We start from the raw sequence: 14,664 nt of genomic DNA on the forward strand, positions 1-14,664 counted from the left end.
CTCATGGGGAGGCACTGAGTGAAGATTGGGTTGATTTGGGTCAGTTCCATGGGTCTGCCACACATAAACTTGGGCAAGCAGCTTGATTGCTCCATGCTTCAATTTCCTGCAGTAAAACAGTGTCAGCGATAAGAGCGACAAGGACTCTGAAGTCATTTCATCCCCATTTCACCCAAAATCAAGCCCACAATTTCTGATAGAGCCAGTATATGACTTTTAAAAGGCCACACAGTCTTGCCCCAATCTTGCCCTTCATGTGAAAGCTCTCCCTTTACGGCATTTTTGCTGAACACCTTGTGCAGGACACTGAGCCACAGCTGTAGGACAGATAATAATACATTTCACAGCAGCAATAAAACAACGGGAGCCATAATTTCTTTGAACTTTGGGTCAGACTTGTTGTTAGCCAAGTCTGTAAGAACTCATACAGTAAATTACATACGTCTCTTTACCAGCAGGACCATAAAATAAAATTTTACAACCCTTCTGAAGGTCAGGGCTCTGCAACAAACTGTAAGACAAAACAATAAATTCACCCTCGAGACCACCACCTCGTGGCTTGGGCAGCTTTGTTTAGATCTGAGGAAATCAGAACTTTTGACAATCTTTAAACAAAGTCTTTCTTATTTCTCCTGTGGATCCATCTCCCAATTCTCCCTAAGTGTACAGCAGAGGCTAAACCAACAGTAATCATAGAACCATTGAATGGTCTAGGTCAGAAGGGACCTCCAAAGGTCATCTAGTCCAAACCCCTCTGCAGTCAGCAGGGGCAACCTCAACTAGATCAGGCTGCCCAGATCCCTGTCGAGCCTCACCTTGATTATATCCAGGGATGGGGCCCCAACCACCTCCCTGGGCAACCTGTTCCAGTGTTCTGCCACCCTCATAGTAAAGAACCTGTTCCTAACATCCAATCTAAACCTGCTCTTCTCTAGTTTGAAGCATTCCCCCTTGTCCTATCACCACAGACCTTTGTAAACAGTCTTTCTCCATAATGGCTGCAATAATGGCTGTTACTGGTTTCAGCAGCAGCAAAGCCACATTTATCCCTATACACACATTTAATGGAAACAATGACCAAAGTGTTTCTTGGCAAATCAGTCCCCTTCTCCCCACTCTGAAGAAAAACACATCTATAAGCTATTTCCAAAACAATCAATATTAGTCCAGCAAGCAAAACTGTACCTTACATTTCCCATCAAAGTCTTGGCACTCCCTCAAAGGAGTGATGCTTTAGAAATCACAACTACTACCACAGCAGCTGGAGAGAGAGCACTGCTGAGCTCCACACCTTGCTATTTTCCCCTCAGGTCTGGAGGCCTGAATGCAGATAGTTCAGCTTAAATCCCTGTGCTGCTTTGCTGACTTCTAAACATCACTGTCTACACTTGTAGAGAAGCTGGGACCATAGTCCAAAATCTAGACACTGCCTTAATATCACCATAGAGAAATCACAGGTTCAAAAAAATCTTATGAATATAAATCAAAGATACAAATCATAAAGGAAAGAGCAGCAGTCTCCCCTGCTAGGTTCAGAGACAACATTTACTCCTCTGTGATTTTCACATCCAGAGGACTGAGACACGGTGTTAGTTCTGCAGGTATCTTTTTTTCTTAATTAAAAACAGGGCAATTTGGGATACTTTGATCTGCACACAAAAAACTTAAGTGAAGGGATTATGTGAAATTCTTGAAGTGGAAACAAAGGTTTTCCTCTAAACACTCTTCTGAGAAGCTGGCATTTTGTTATACAAAGTTTATGGCACTGCTATTTTATTTGCAGCCCTGTTGCTGTCCCATCACTGTCCTAATTCTGCAAAGCCACAGATGCAGTAATCAATGACATTGATTCTTTCTTCTGAAGCTCAAGGTCAGGACAAACCTGGAAAGAGGCAGTGCTAGCTGCCAAGGAACTGAAGCTTCAAGAAATACTTACCAGAGACTGTGCCTGTCACCTGGGCTTGCAAGCTGACTGCTTACTACACTGAAAACTCTCCAGTGGGAACTACTGCAGTGCATGCTCAGGTTGAGAGATGATGCCTGTGTGCAAAGAGCAGCAGCTTTTTACCTGAGAAACTGTCAGTTTTTAGCTGGCTTCCACCACTGTCACAGAGCAGAGTCTAAGAGGAATGACCTCCCCTGTCCTTCAGATTCACTTCCGTTTCATTCTGGGAGAGGAGATTTGAAGGAAATACAAGACATTCCACATGGAAATCCCAGGGAAAACACATTGCATTCCTTGGCAATACCAACCCGTGTTATATATACATATCAGGAGGCAAACAATGCCAGCCTGGAGGGAAAGAGTGACTCCCAGCCTTGCTGGGGACCCATCAATCAAGCTTCTCACAAGATCATCAATCTCAATATTAACCCTAAGCAGTACCATCATGCACAGGGACCTCAGGCTCTACCTTATCCTCACTCCCACCAACAGGAAAAACAATACACATGGAAGGCTGTTTCAAAAAGTGGACAACCCTTTCTTCTATCTACTGAACCTTGACCTCTACCTGGTTAGTTCTGCTGGGAGCAAACCAGCCTTCCTCCTGCTTGTTCTCCCTATTGTGGGTAGATTTTTTTGGATGAGATTTTAGACTCAAGGGTGATGCTCTTGAGTCAACCCTGCCCATCAGATCTCCAACTCATCCAGTACCTTTGAATAAAATAGAAATGCATGTAGAAGATTGGGGAGACTGCTCCTCTTGAACACCTAGTCAGAAATGGATGAAGAAAACTCGTGGTGCATCCCTACAAGGCTAAGTTGGGGCTGTACAGCCTGGAGAAGGATTCTGGGACACCTTACTGCAGGCTTCCAGTACTTAAAGGGGGGCTATAAGACAGATGGGGACAGACTTTTTAGCAGGGCCTATCATGACAGGACAAAGGGTGATGCTTTTAAACTTTAAAGAGGGAACAATCAGACTAGGTATTTTCCAATGAATGTAGTGGAACACTGGCCCAGGTTGCCTGGAGACATGGTAGAAGCCTCATCCCTGGAAAGATTCAGTGTCAGGTTGGATGGAGCTTTGAGCAACCTGCTCTAGTTAAGATGTCCCTGCAGATTGCAGGGGGGTTGGACTAGATGATCTTCCAACTCAAATCATTCTATGACTCTGTCTACAAGTCAAAGGTTCAACCTTTTCCTTCTGTCCTCCAACAACCTCTTATCAAGGCAAAGAATGAAGGGTGGATCATATCAGTTCATGCAAGCTGTCACCTCATGCAAAGCCCTGCCTGCCACACTGCCAGCCTGTTAGACATAGTCCTGCTGTCCTTCCCTGTAACTTCTGACTCATGCCACATCACCCTATGACGTTTTGGCACCTTCTTTTGTCTTCCTCTCTACACTTTGTTTTTCACCTGCTGCTGTTAGCCGCACCCTGCTCGTTAGATCTGGCCTCTCACAGGGTGATCAACAACCTCCAGCTGACTACAGTCTGCTGATGCCAAAACCAACAGAGCCAGCCCTGAGCTGCTGCAGGAATGGAAGCAGAGTGGACAGGAGATGGCTTTGCCATCCACCTACTCTGTTTTGAGCAGATGGGCTTCCAGCCCAAGCATTCTCATTTACATCAACTGTGGCAGAACCAGTGACTAAGGATCTCAACAAGGACACCTGCTCATCACAAGTTATTTAGGAACACGGTAGGGATGGGGCTGTTTGGCAGCTGTACTCTTTCCACATCTTTCTGCTGAGAGAAGTAATTCCAAAACATAAAAGCCAGCAGTAACATTTAAGACAACACATTAAAAGGAGATAAGGTCCAAATGCAGGAAGGTATCACATAATGGTAGGGGTTGGAAGGGACCTCTGAAGATAATCAAGTCCAACCCCCCTGCCAGAGCAGAATCACCTAAAGCAGATCACATAAGGAACACATCCAGGTGGGCCCTGAAAGTCTCCAGAGACCAAGACTCCACCACATCTGGGCAGCCTGTTCCATGCTCTGCTACCCTGAAAGTAAAGAAGTTCCTTCTCATGTTCAGATGGAACTTCCTATGTTTAAATTTATGCCCATTACCTCTTTTTCTGTCACTTGGGACCACTGAGAAGAGTCTGGCCCCACCGTCCTGACAACCACCCCTTAGATATTTGTAAGCATACTCGAGTGTCTGCTGCAGGCACATCTCGGTGGTTTCAAGGGGAAGGCAGGTGCTTGATCTGTTTTGTGGAACCAGACTTACCAACACAAGGCTGCATCAGGAAATGCAAACCAGCAAAGGCACAGTTAACACCTGCCTGATCAAGCAGACCAAGGAGATACCAAAAAAAATATCTTGATATGCAGGGGATGTCTCAGTGAATGCAACAAACACCCTGAAGAAGTGACCTTGCAGTGATGTTCTTTGCATGATTATAACACGTAAAAGTCCCAGCCGTGGGCCCAACTGAACCACGGCAGGTGCCACATGACATCAATATGTATTTTTAGATTCTGCAGGTGCAGTATTACACAGCCCTTCCAAAGAGAGCTGTGACTGTAATGCTACCTGATTACTAGTTTTCAACCTCTTTCATCTACTTGGGAGAGAAGCTTCCAGGGCTATCCTGCAGCTGCTTCATGTTGTATGTGGCAATTTAGAGGAGTTTATGAGCAATAAATCTATTACCTTGATTCATAGAATGGCTTCTGCTAGAAGGGACCTTAAGAATCATCTCTTAGCTAATCTTAAAGATCTCTTCTCCAGGCTGAACAGACCAAACAGCTTCAAGCCAGTCCTCACAGGAGAGGTGCTTTGCCTCTTTATTGTTGGCACTGCAGGCAGCTTGGGGTCTAGAGTAGTAAGCACTAGGAAAACGACCACTTGTTGGATTGGGATAATTTGGAAGGGAAGAAGGACGATAGAAATTCTCAATTCCCGTCCCAAATAAGCCACTGGTTTCTAATTGCCTTGAGCAAGTCACTTGATATTCCCATAATCCCATCTTCAAAACGTAAATGAGTATTTCTTTATCTGGCAGGGAAGCTGAGAGCATAAACCCATTAAAGACTGCAAGGAGTTCAGATCCTATAGTGATAAGCAATTACTTAATACATCTGCAATGCTTGGGAGCATATGTCAGTTGTTTCCAAGTACAGACAAAACTGCTTGGTCTGATGAGCACATGAGAGGTTTGCTCAATAACAACCACAAAATGGCAAAGCAACAACAAAAAACCCAAAACACCAAGAAACTACAAGTTGGCTCTGGAGAGATGAGTGAACTCTCATCTAACTGAACATTTCTTTCTGCTATGAACACGTGCTCTCTCAGAGACAGAAAACAGGTATCTCCTGCAGAAGTTTTTCAACTAATCTGGGTTTACAGGAAAGGAAACATCTACCCAAGACACTGAAGAAAACACTACGATGCTGATCACTACACTGTGGTTTTATAACAGAAGAAGAAACCATACAGAGTTACAAACAACCCAGTGGTACAGCTTTATTGATGATTCACAAAATCAAACACCATTCACCTAATTCACTCCAGCAGCTGCAGTATGACAGTTTTCCTTGCTAGGTTTGACTGATTTTCTCCAGGTAAACAATATTGGCCTTTAACTTGGGATGGGGAGAACTCATGCTTTACAGTTGCCATTTTGTAAGAGCAAATGCATCACAGCCAGGACAATACCTTGCAGTTTTATAACACTCAATCTTCAAAGCACTGTTCAGGCATTTAAGCCTACTAAAGCCTCACAGCAGTCCTGGCTCCCAGTCCATTTTAGGTCACACTTCCTTATTAATATTTCACATAAAACCCCTGCTACTTCCCAACAAAGCTTATTCAGGACTTTTATGGCTTGTAGTAGTCTCACAAGAACCTTAACCCTTTAGTTAAGTAGGATTTATTAACCCTAACCCTTTAGTTAAGTGGGATTTATTAACCTAACCCTTTAGTTAAGTGGGATTTATTAATATTCCTGAAGCCAGGAACTGATAACAAATGAACTGCCATTGTGCTTCCATAATCTCACCAGCACATGCATTATTTTCAACAAGGCAGACTTTCACTGGTATCAAAATGATTTTGATTTCCCACTGAACACACTCAGCCGTATCTTAGTGTGTTCGATCCATAAAGTCACAGCAGTAGTTTTCTCCAGGTGAGTTGACTGCTGAGCTACAGGAGACAGGAGTGAGAAAACCGGGGGAAAGGGATAACATCTTTGATATTGTCAACTCCCAAGATGTACTGCAGGTAGCGTTCAAACCCCATTCCGAAGCCTCCATGAGGAACTGAGCCATATTTTCGGAGGTCTAGATACCTGGAATTTAAACAGACAGTTACATATGCAGCACGGTTATGCTGATGTAATTACAGAGAGCTTTTTATCAAGGATTTTGCTTTCCATCTTAATTGCTTCCCTTTGACCCTAACCACTAGTGGATTTCTGCCAACACAGCTGATGCTGGTGAGGGGTGTGAAGAGGTGCGGTTCCCTGACAGGCAGGGTTGTATTAGCAGAAATCCCAAGCACAAACACATTTAAACCAGCACAGCTATGCTCTGCCAACATGCTACAGCCTGATTTGTTTAGGAGCATAAAACTCATTTGGGTACAAAGAACAGACTGAACATCAGAGCTCTGCTCCTACTGAGAGCATCTTTGTAAGTTTCAGTACCAAAAACATTCCAAGCAGGGGCACAAATCCAGGTTCCTGCAGAATCACAACACATTTTCAGAGAATCATAGAATGGTTTGAGTTGGGAAGGACCTTAAAAATCATCTAGTTCCAACCCCCTGTCATGCGCAGGGGCACCTGCCACTAGACCAGGGTGCTCAAGACCATGTCCAACCTGGCCTTGAACATCTCTGGGAGGGGGGCATCCACAACTCCCTGGGCAACCTGCTCCAATGTCTCACGAATTTTGACATTTTCACTGTCAGAGATGGAGTTGCCCGCTTGGGTTTGTTTAACCCTTGCCATGCTCGTGCTGAAATCTGCCATTCAATAAATTCTTTCGTTTCCTATCTTGTTTTTACAGGATCACAGGATGTTAGGGGTTGGCAGGGACCTCTGGAGATCTTCAAGTCCAACCCCCCCACCAGAGCAGGACCACAGAATCTAGTGCAGGTCACACAGGAATGCATCCAGATAGGGCTTTAGAGTCTCCAGAGAAGGAGACTCCACAACCTCTCTGGGCAGCCTGTTCCAGTACTCTGTGATCCTTACAGTAAAGAAGTTCCTCCTCATGTTGAGGTGGAACTTCCTGTGTTGTAGTTTACATCCATTGCCCCTTGTCCTGTGACACAGCAAAAGTGAGCAGAGGCTGTCCCTTCCTTCCTGACACCCAATCCTCAGATATTTAGATACATTTATTAGATCTCTTCTCAGTCTTCTCTCCAGACTGAACAGCCCCAAGTCTCTCAGCCTTTCCTCATAAGGCAGTGCTCCAGTCCCTTAATCATCCTTGTAGCCCTCGACTGGACTCTCTCATGTAGATCCCTGTCCCTCTTGAACTGGGCAGCCCAGAACTGGATGCAATATTCCAGTGGTCTTACTTCATTTCTGGTAGTTTCTTCAGAAGCCTATATAGGTCTTGCTGTCTGATGAATATTCCTTCAGCTTTAATTTCTTTTTAAGGTAATTATGATGGCTTTTTGTTACTTTTTTTTTTTTTCCCCACTGATTAATTTACTTCCCCAAGAAGTCAGCAAAAAATCTCAGACATACCTTCTCCAAAAATGAGATCTGGAACAAGACATTTCATTTGGAGAACATTTTCTGTTGTGCACAGAAAACTCAGAAATACCTGGAAGCAGGTATTCCAAGCACATGGGTGTACAACAAGATTATGATGGTTCTTTAGAGCTCCCAATTTTCCAGCTGGACGGTAGCTGATGTGATACACAGGAGCTATATTTGCAGCTATAAATTGTCACCAACAGTTTTATTTTAATGGGAGTGAAAAACATCTCAGTGGTTCTATTGATTTATGGGGCCACTTCAGAGCTTGCTGAGGCCACAAAAGTTATTCTTCTTTTTATGAAAGCACTAGTGAGGGATTGAAAGACTACAGATGGATTGCATTCCTCTTATCTTTGTGCATGAACACTTCATCACCCCAGTTTTAGGCAGAACAAATGCACTTAAATGTAAAATATACATATAAAAAATATGTATGCTTTGTTATTTAGGCAGTGAAATAGAGGGAGAAAAGAACTGTCATGAAGCACATGAAGATTGAACTGATTGTAATAAATGGTTTGCCAAATTTTAACTACTGTTAATCAACTGCAAGGAAAAAGTGGATTTTTAGTGTGTATATATATTTATATGTACTTTTATATGTATATATATACACACACACACACACACATATATACACCCACATATGTAAAATATAAATCATATATAAGTCTCTCTCTCTCTCTATATATATATATAGAAAGTATATATATAAAAATCATAGAATGGCTTAGTTTGGAAAAGACCTCAGAGATAATATACTCCAACCCTTCTGCCATAGGCAGGGACACCTCTCAAATAGACTTGGTTGCCCAAGGCCTCATCTGATTTAGCCTTAAACATGTCCAAAGAGGAGGCATCCACAACCATTCTGGGTAACCTGTTCTGGAGTCCCACCACCCTCGTACTGAAGAACTTCTTCCTAAGATGTAGTCTAAATCTACTCTCCCTCAGCTTCAAACCATTGCCTCTTGTCCTGTCTCTAGATACCCTTATGGAAAGTCCCTCTCATGCTTTCCTGTAGGATCCCTTTAGATATTGGAAGGCAGCTCTAAGGTCTCCCAGAGAATTCTATTCTCCAGGCTGAACAACCCCAGCTCCCTCAGCCTGTCCTCAGAGCAGAGGTGCAGCAGCCCTTGGATCATAGAATCATAGAATCAAGAAGGCTGGAAGAGACCTCAAAGATCATCGAGTCCAACCTGTCACCCTAAACCTCATGACTATCTAAACCATGGCACCAAGTGCCACGTCCAATCCCCTCTTGAACACCTCTAGGGATGGTGACTCCACCACCTCCCTGGGCAGCACATTCCAATGGCCAGCCACTCTCTCTGTGAAGAACTTTCTCCTCACCTCCAGCCTAAACCTCCCCTGGCACAGCTTGAGACTGTGTCCTCTTGTTCTGGTGCTGGTTGCCTGGGATCATCTTTGTGGCCCTCTTCCTGACTCGCTCCAACAGTTCCATGCCCTTCTTATGATGGGAACACCAGAACTGGATGGAGTATTTGAGATGGGGTCTCACAAGAGCAGAGTAATGGGGAAGAAATAGGTATACTTGATTGGACTTCCATGCGTTTCAGAATTGTGTTGGCTTGAAGACTACATTTAAATGGAATAAAGCCAAAGCTATTCACCACTGAGGTGATCACCACTGATCACCTTTACTTGCAAAGCAAAAATACTTTCCAACAAGTTCTACAGCTGCAAAAGATTGCCCTGGCAGACTCAGTTTCACAGTATGCCTTTCACACCACAAAATACTACATTGACCTGAAAGGAGGCTGCAGTGATGTGGGGGTTGGTCTCTTCTCCCAAGCAACCAGCAATAGGATGAGAAGAAAAGGGCTTAAGTTGTGCCAGAGGAGGTATAGATTGGATATTAGGAAAAATTTCTTTTCTGAAAGAGTGGTCAGGCATTGGAACAGGCTGTACAGGAAGCTGGTAGAGTCATCATCCCTAGAGTGTTCAATAAGCATGTACATGTAAGTGCTTCAGGATATGTTCTACTGGTCATGGTAGCTGGGTTATGGTTGGACTCAATGATCCTAAAGGACTTTTCCAAACTTAATGATTCTATTATTTTATAAATGTTATTTTTCCTTGCAATTCATTAAGAGTAGTTAAAATTTGGGAAGCCATTTATTACACCAAATCAAATCTTCATTTTTTTTCCCCCTGCCTCCACTACCCATGTGGCAAGACCAGAAGGAGAACTTCACAAAATCCTAGGACTCCTTATCCCTTTCTACTGGCACTGACACACAAGGTGCAGTTATGACTACACTGCAGACTTGGGGGTGAGACTTAAGTTTTCTGAACCAATGGACCCATTATATGTGGTGCTGGGTGTTTGCTTGGCTTGCTAAGGCTCAGCTCTATCCACCCAACACCTTGTGACAAAGGCTATGTTTACAACATGAATACAAAGGCTGAGCAGAAGCATGGTGGTCTCCATCTCTATCCACTTCACACAGATTGCAGGAACTTGAGTTTCCACTAACATGCTGGAACTGCCCCCAGAAGCAGCAGTTTTTCAAGAGTTTGCAAGGAAGATGATGGACAGACCTGATGCTGAGGGTGGCAACTTGTGAAATGAGAAAGACCTCATAAATGTGAAGGGTAGACCAGAACTGACAAACCAGCTGGTGACAGTTCTAGCTGCAACTAGTAACATAAATAACAGCACAAGCACTTCTGCTGATGTCTATAAGCATCTCTCAGTCTGTGCAGACAGCTCAGACAAGCCTAGCATCTTCTCTCCCCTTTTGCTGGCAACGGTTACAAATCATTGTAAGGAGATGAAATAATTCAGCTTCTTCCAGATGAACAGTAATAATAAATTCTACCTTTGCTTATCCAGGGCTTTCATCTGTAGATCTCAAAGCACTCTGAGAAGCCATTTTGGCAAAAAGAGTGAAACAAACCCCATTACACTTAATGGAAAAAGTCCATTGAAGTAAACGTGCTGAGGATCAAGACTGTGAATCCTTTCTGATGACTGCGCTCAGAAGCAGCAAAGAAATTGAGAATTTTTCCATTCTTCCAAGATGAAAGAAAAAGTAACTGCCTGCATATGAGGAGAAAATTCCCTTTAGGCTGGAAAACGCTCCCTGAGGTTTTCCTTCATTCAATAATCACCAGACATTGGATGTTTCTCACCTCAAAAAGAGTCACAAACTGGTCTGGCTATTTCTCCTTGTAGCCGATATTGAAGAGGAGAGCTGAGCACTCCACTGGCAACTGGGGGACCGTGCAACAGTATTTCATGTAGGAAATAAGTTTATGTGACCCCATCTAACCCCAGAGTTCATGTTCTGGACCTGAAGGACTGTCAGTTTTTCAGCAATTTGAAAGTATGCGCTCCAACAACGTCCCCCAACAATGAATTCCAGGACATTGTTCTGTGCCAAGTTAGAAGAGCATTTCCTTTTATCCTTTTAAAAATGTATACCCTTTCATCATCATCACCATCTCCTCTGTTGCACAGCAAGGCACTAGGAAGATCAGTGCTCTTGTAGTGACCATTCATAAGCAGAGTGTATTCTTTTCCATCTCCTTTCAAAACAAATACAATCTTGATCTTTCCTGTAACCCCCTTGTTCGACTGAAGCCTCTGCAGCCAGATGGAGGAAAGTAAGGATGAAAGAACAAAGATACTGCAGTCCTCAGAGCTGGATATTCTACTAGAAAGAAAAAAAAAAAAAGAGAGAAAAACTGAGGGTACTGAAAAACTACTAATGAAATGACATTTGAAAGACGTTTTTGTTGAATGTTTCAAGAAACAAACATGTGAAGCATCACCAAGTTCTGATTCTTCCTCAAACACTCTCTTTGGTTTCAGGCAGCTTCACCTTTACTACAACTTTTTGGGAATCCACACAAAAAGCAGTCAGGGAGGTCAATCTAAAACACTGCCATTGACATTTTGGCACATGCCTGCCTCTGTATGGGCCACCAAAATGCTCTGGTTTCTCCCTAGAGCAGGACTAACTGGACCAGGCACCTGCTTCCTGTTTTTGCTGGGCTCTGAAGGATGTTAAAGGATGGGATGAATGTTGTCAATGGCCATGGATTGCAGGTGGCTTACCAGTGCTGCTGTTCTTCAAGTCCTCCCTTCTATCTTACCACACAAAGACACAACAGAACATTCCAGCATTTCTGCTTCAAAGAAAATTAGAAATCAAAGAGCCCAACACAGCTCAATCTTCTCCACCTAGAGCAGTAAGAAGGCCAAAAGAACATAGTAATATCCATTCTAAGACAGCAGATAAGTCCTGCTTTGCCACTGTGTGCTCTCAGTAGTGTGACAGCACAAGATCAGAAAGGTACCTGGACTGTAGAGGTTTCAGCATGAGGCCATGTTCTCCCTTGATGCACATGATGATCATCAGAGGGAGGAAATGGGTGCCTTACATGTAGAAACACTGAGATGCTGCTCAAGCTGACAGTGGTGGGACACGTTCATTACAAAGTGTCTTTGTTATTGCTAAGTGGACACCTGGAGGCTGCAAGCAGGACCAGGTTCCCTGTTTACAAGGCAACAGACTCCTCAGGGACAGAGAACGCAAGCGACTTCCCAGAGTAAACTCTGAGAGCTCAGCTTTCCCATCTCACTTCCACGGATCTCTCTCACTTCAGCCAAGATCATCATCTACAGCACTGAGCTCTTTTGTATCTACATTTCAAAGGAAAGAGTGTGAAAGTAAGATAAAATAACTCTGCAAATCAAGCCAAATATTTCTCCAACTCATATTCTTAATGGAAAGAAACTGGCACAAAAAGAAAGATCCAGTGACATGAGGAAGATTCAGAGGACTTTGACCATGTCCCTTTACCTAGTTTTTGTGAAAAGCTTTCTAGAAGGCAGGAATGGGTAGAATCACAACAGTATTTCACATCATCAGTGGCCTCTTTGCACAATGATTCTCCTGCAAACAAGGCAGTCCTGAAGCTGTCCCAGAAGGAGTCAGCCCCCACAGTATCTTCATGCTTAGTAGGAGGAGAAAACAGGTAAAAGGAGAGATACAGCAATAAATAAGGTATTTGAAACAGAAGGATTACATCTCCTACAGCTGCCCATTCTGATGTCAGCAATTATTATATTGTATTTAAAGAGGAGTGACTCAACTGTTCTGCAAGGAGTGTGTAAGCCAGCTTTGAAGACTAAATTCAATCACTAAATTGGAAGAGACTAATTTCAGTCTCTCCTTCCACCTCCACTAAAAAGATGGATGCTGGCAAGCCACCTACCTGTTTTCTGGCAGATTCTGGACTGTAGTCCAGAAGCATCCAGGGTTATTCATATCCTGCACCTTCCTAGGACACCAGACCCTGCTAACAGCAAGGGGTAACAAGTTTTAATCTCCTCTGGGAAGTCAATCATCCGTGACGGAGTGGAGAGAATAGAGGAGGAAAAAATCTCTAAAAGATCATGGGGGAAAGAATTTCCAGAATGTGATTGCTTCATATGACAGGAAAATGCAAGTGGCTGGCAGGCAATGTCTCAATCTTCTCTCTTGTGGGAAGCATGAGGCAGAGCTGAGTTCTCTTGGTAGCTGGAATGCTTTGCCACTGAACATCAGACCTTCTCAGGCTATGTCTCAACATCTTCTCTCTCATATCATGTGATAAGATGAGCAGAAATTACCTGAAATTGCACCAGGGGAGGTTTGGGCTGGATATCAGGAAAAATGTCTTCATCAAAGTGTGGTTAGGCATTGGAACAGGCTGTCCAGGGAGGTGGTGGAGTCATCATCCCTGGAGGTGTTCAAGAAATGTGTGGACTTGGTACATGGCACATGTTTTCATGATGATGCTAGGTTGATGGTTGGACTCAATGATCTTAAAGGTCTTTTCCAACCAAAACAATTCCATGATTCTATGCTCTAACCACACAACTGATCATCCATGGTGAGGATAATCCTTCCCTCAGATGAAATGATATGGGGTAGCCTGGCCCATAAATGCAAACCACAAAGAAAGACTTCTAATTTACTCCATTTTCAAATGGATGATATAAATGTCTGCCATGCACTGGGCTGTTCCTAAGTGATTTATCTTTGTGGGAAGAGGAGAGGGAAGAATCCTACACTTAACTCTGCTGTTTTTCAAGGGAACTTCCCTAACAATGAGTCAAAATGCTGCAGAGTATTTGAATGTACTCTTCTGAATTTAAAATTCTCTGCACTGTTACCCCTTCAGGAGCTATGACAAAGCACATACTAAGAAACACTTGTCAAGAGGAACACTAAAATCTTTCTGTCATTTTAATAGGTTAAACCACTAATTCAAAAGGTTGATCTGTCTCCTTCACAACACAATTTTAATTGCTTTAACCACTTTATTAGGAAGGCTTTTTCAATCCGATTGCCTTGGGAGCTATTCTATGAATATGAGCTGCTAAAGGTCACAAATTGTTTGCGGTTCTGTAACCTGTTTATCTCATGCAATGGTGGTCAGAAACTATTCTGATGTAGTTGAGGATGCCCCTGCTTTACTGCAGATGGGGTTGGACTAGGTGACCTTCAGAGGTCTCTTTCAACCCAGACCATTCTATGATTCAGCTTCCAACACAGCCTAATGATTTAATACCAAAAATCATTATCGGGTGCCTATTCATCTACTGCATTGAATCTTGAAGGAACCTGTGCTGCAAGGGGACAAATTGGGAAGATAAACTAAATAGCATTCAACTTTGCTTAAATGAACGGGCTGTTCCATTTAGACTGGCAGTGATGGCAGGGCAGCTGGGCCAAGAAATGTTCCCTCAAGAGCAGGATCAAAAAAATGAGGTAGCTGTTTAAAGAGTCTCTAAAGAAGAAATAAAGCTTGCAAGCCAAGGTAGTGTCTTACCATTGGTAGGTATCTGTGATTCCTAACCTGTGGAACAAAAAGAAAAACCCTTGTAAGTAAAGGAAGAGAGATCTGCACAGGCAGTAATTGTCTGGAAGAGAACACTATATGAAAAGGGAGAGTCTGATCAC

At 43.3% G+C, this 14,664-nt stretch overlaps 1 protein-coding gene across 3 annotated transcripts in view; it reads right to left on the bottom strand.

The window, feature by feature from the left end:
* Positions 1-5,440: 5,440 nt before the first annotated feature.
* The window catches only part of NARS2 (asparaginyl-tRNA synthetase 2, mitochondrial), a 68,233-nt gene continuing 59,009 nt past the window's right edge, over positions 5,441-14,664 (bottom strand). For all 3 annotated transcript variants that reach the window (XM_054384898.1, XM_054384890.1, XM_054384906.1), the window contains 2 exons: positions 14,534-14,560; positions 5,441-6,256 (listed from right to left, as the gene is read on the bottom strand). In XM_054384898.1, the coding sequence (XP_054240873.1) occupies positions 6,112-6,256; positions 14,534-14,560 (172 nt within the window). In that variant the 3' untranslated portion in view covers positions 5,441-6,111. The remainder of the gene's footprint in view (positions 6,257-14,533; positions 14,561-14,664) is intronic.

The sequence above is a fragment of the Indicator indicator genome, chromosome 1 (assembly GCF_027791375.1).
Source record: "Indicator indicator isolate 239-I01 chromosome 1, UM_Iind_1.1, whole genome shotgun sequence".
NCBI lineage: Eukaryota > Metazoa > Chordata > Aves > Piciformes > Indicatoridae > Indicator > Indicator indicator.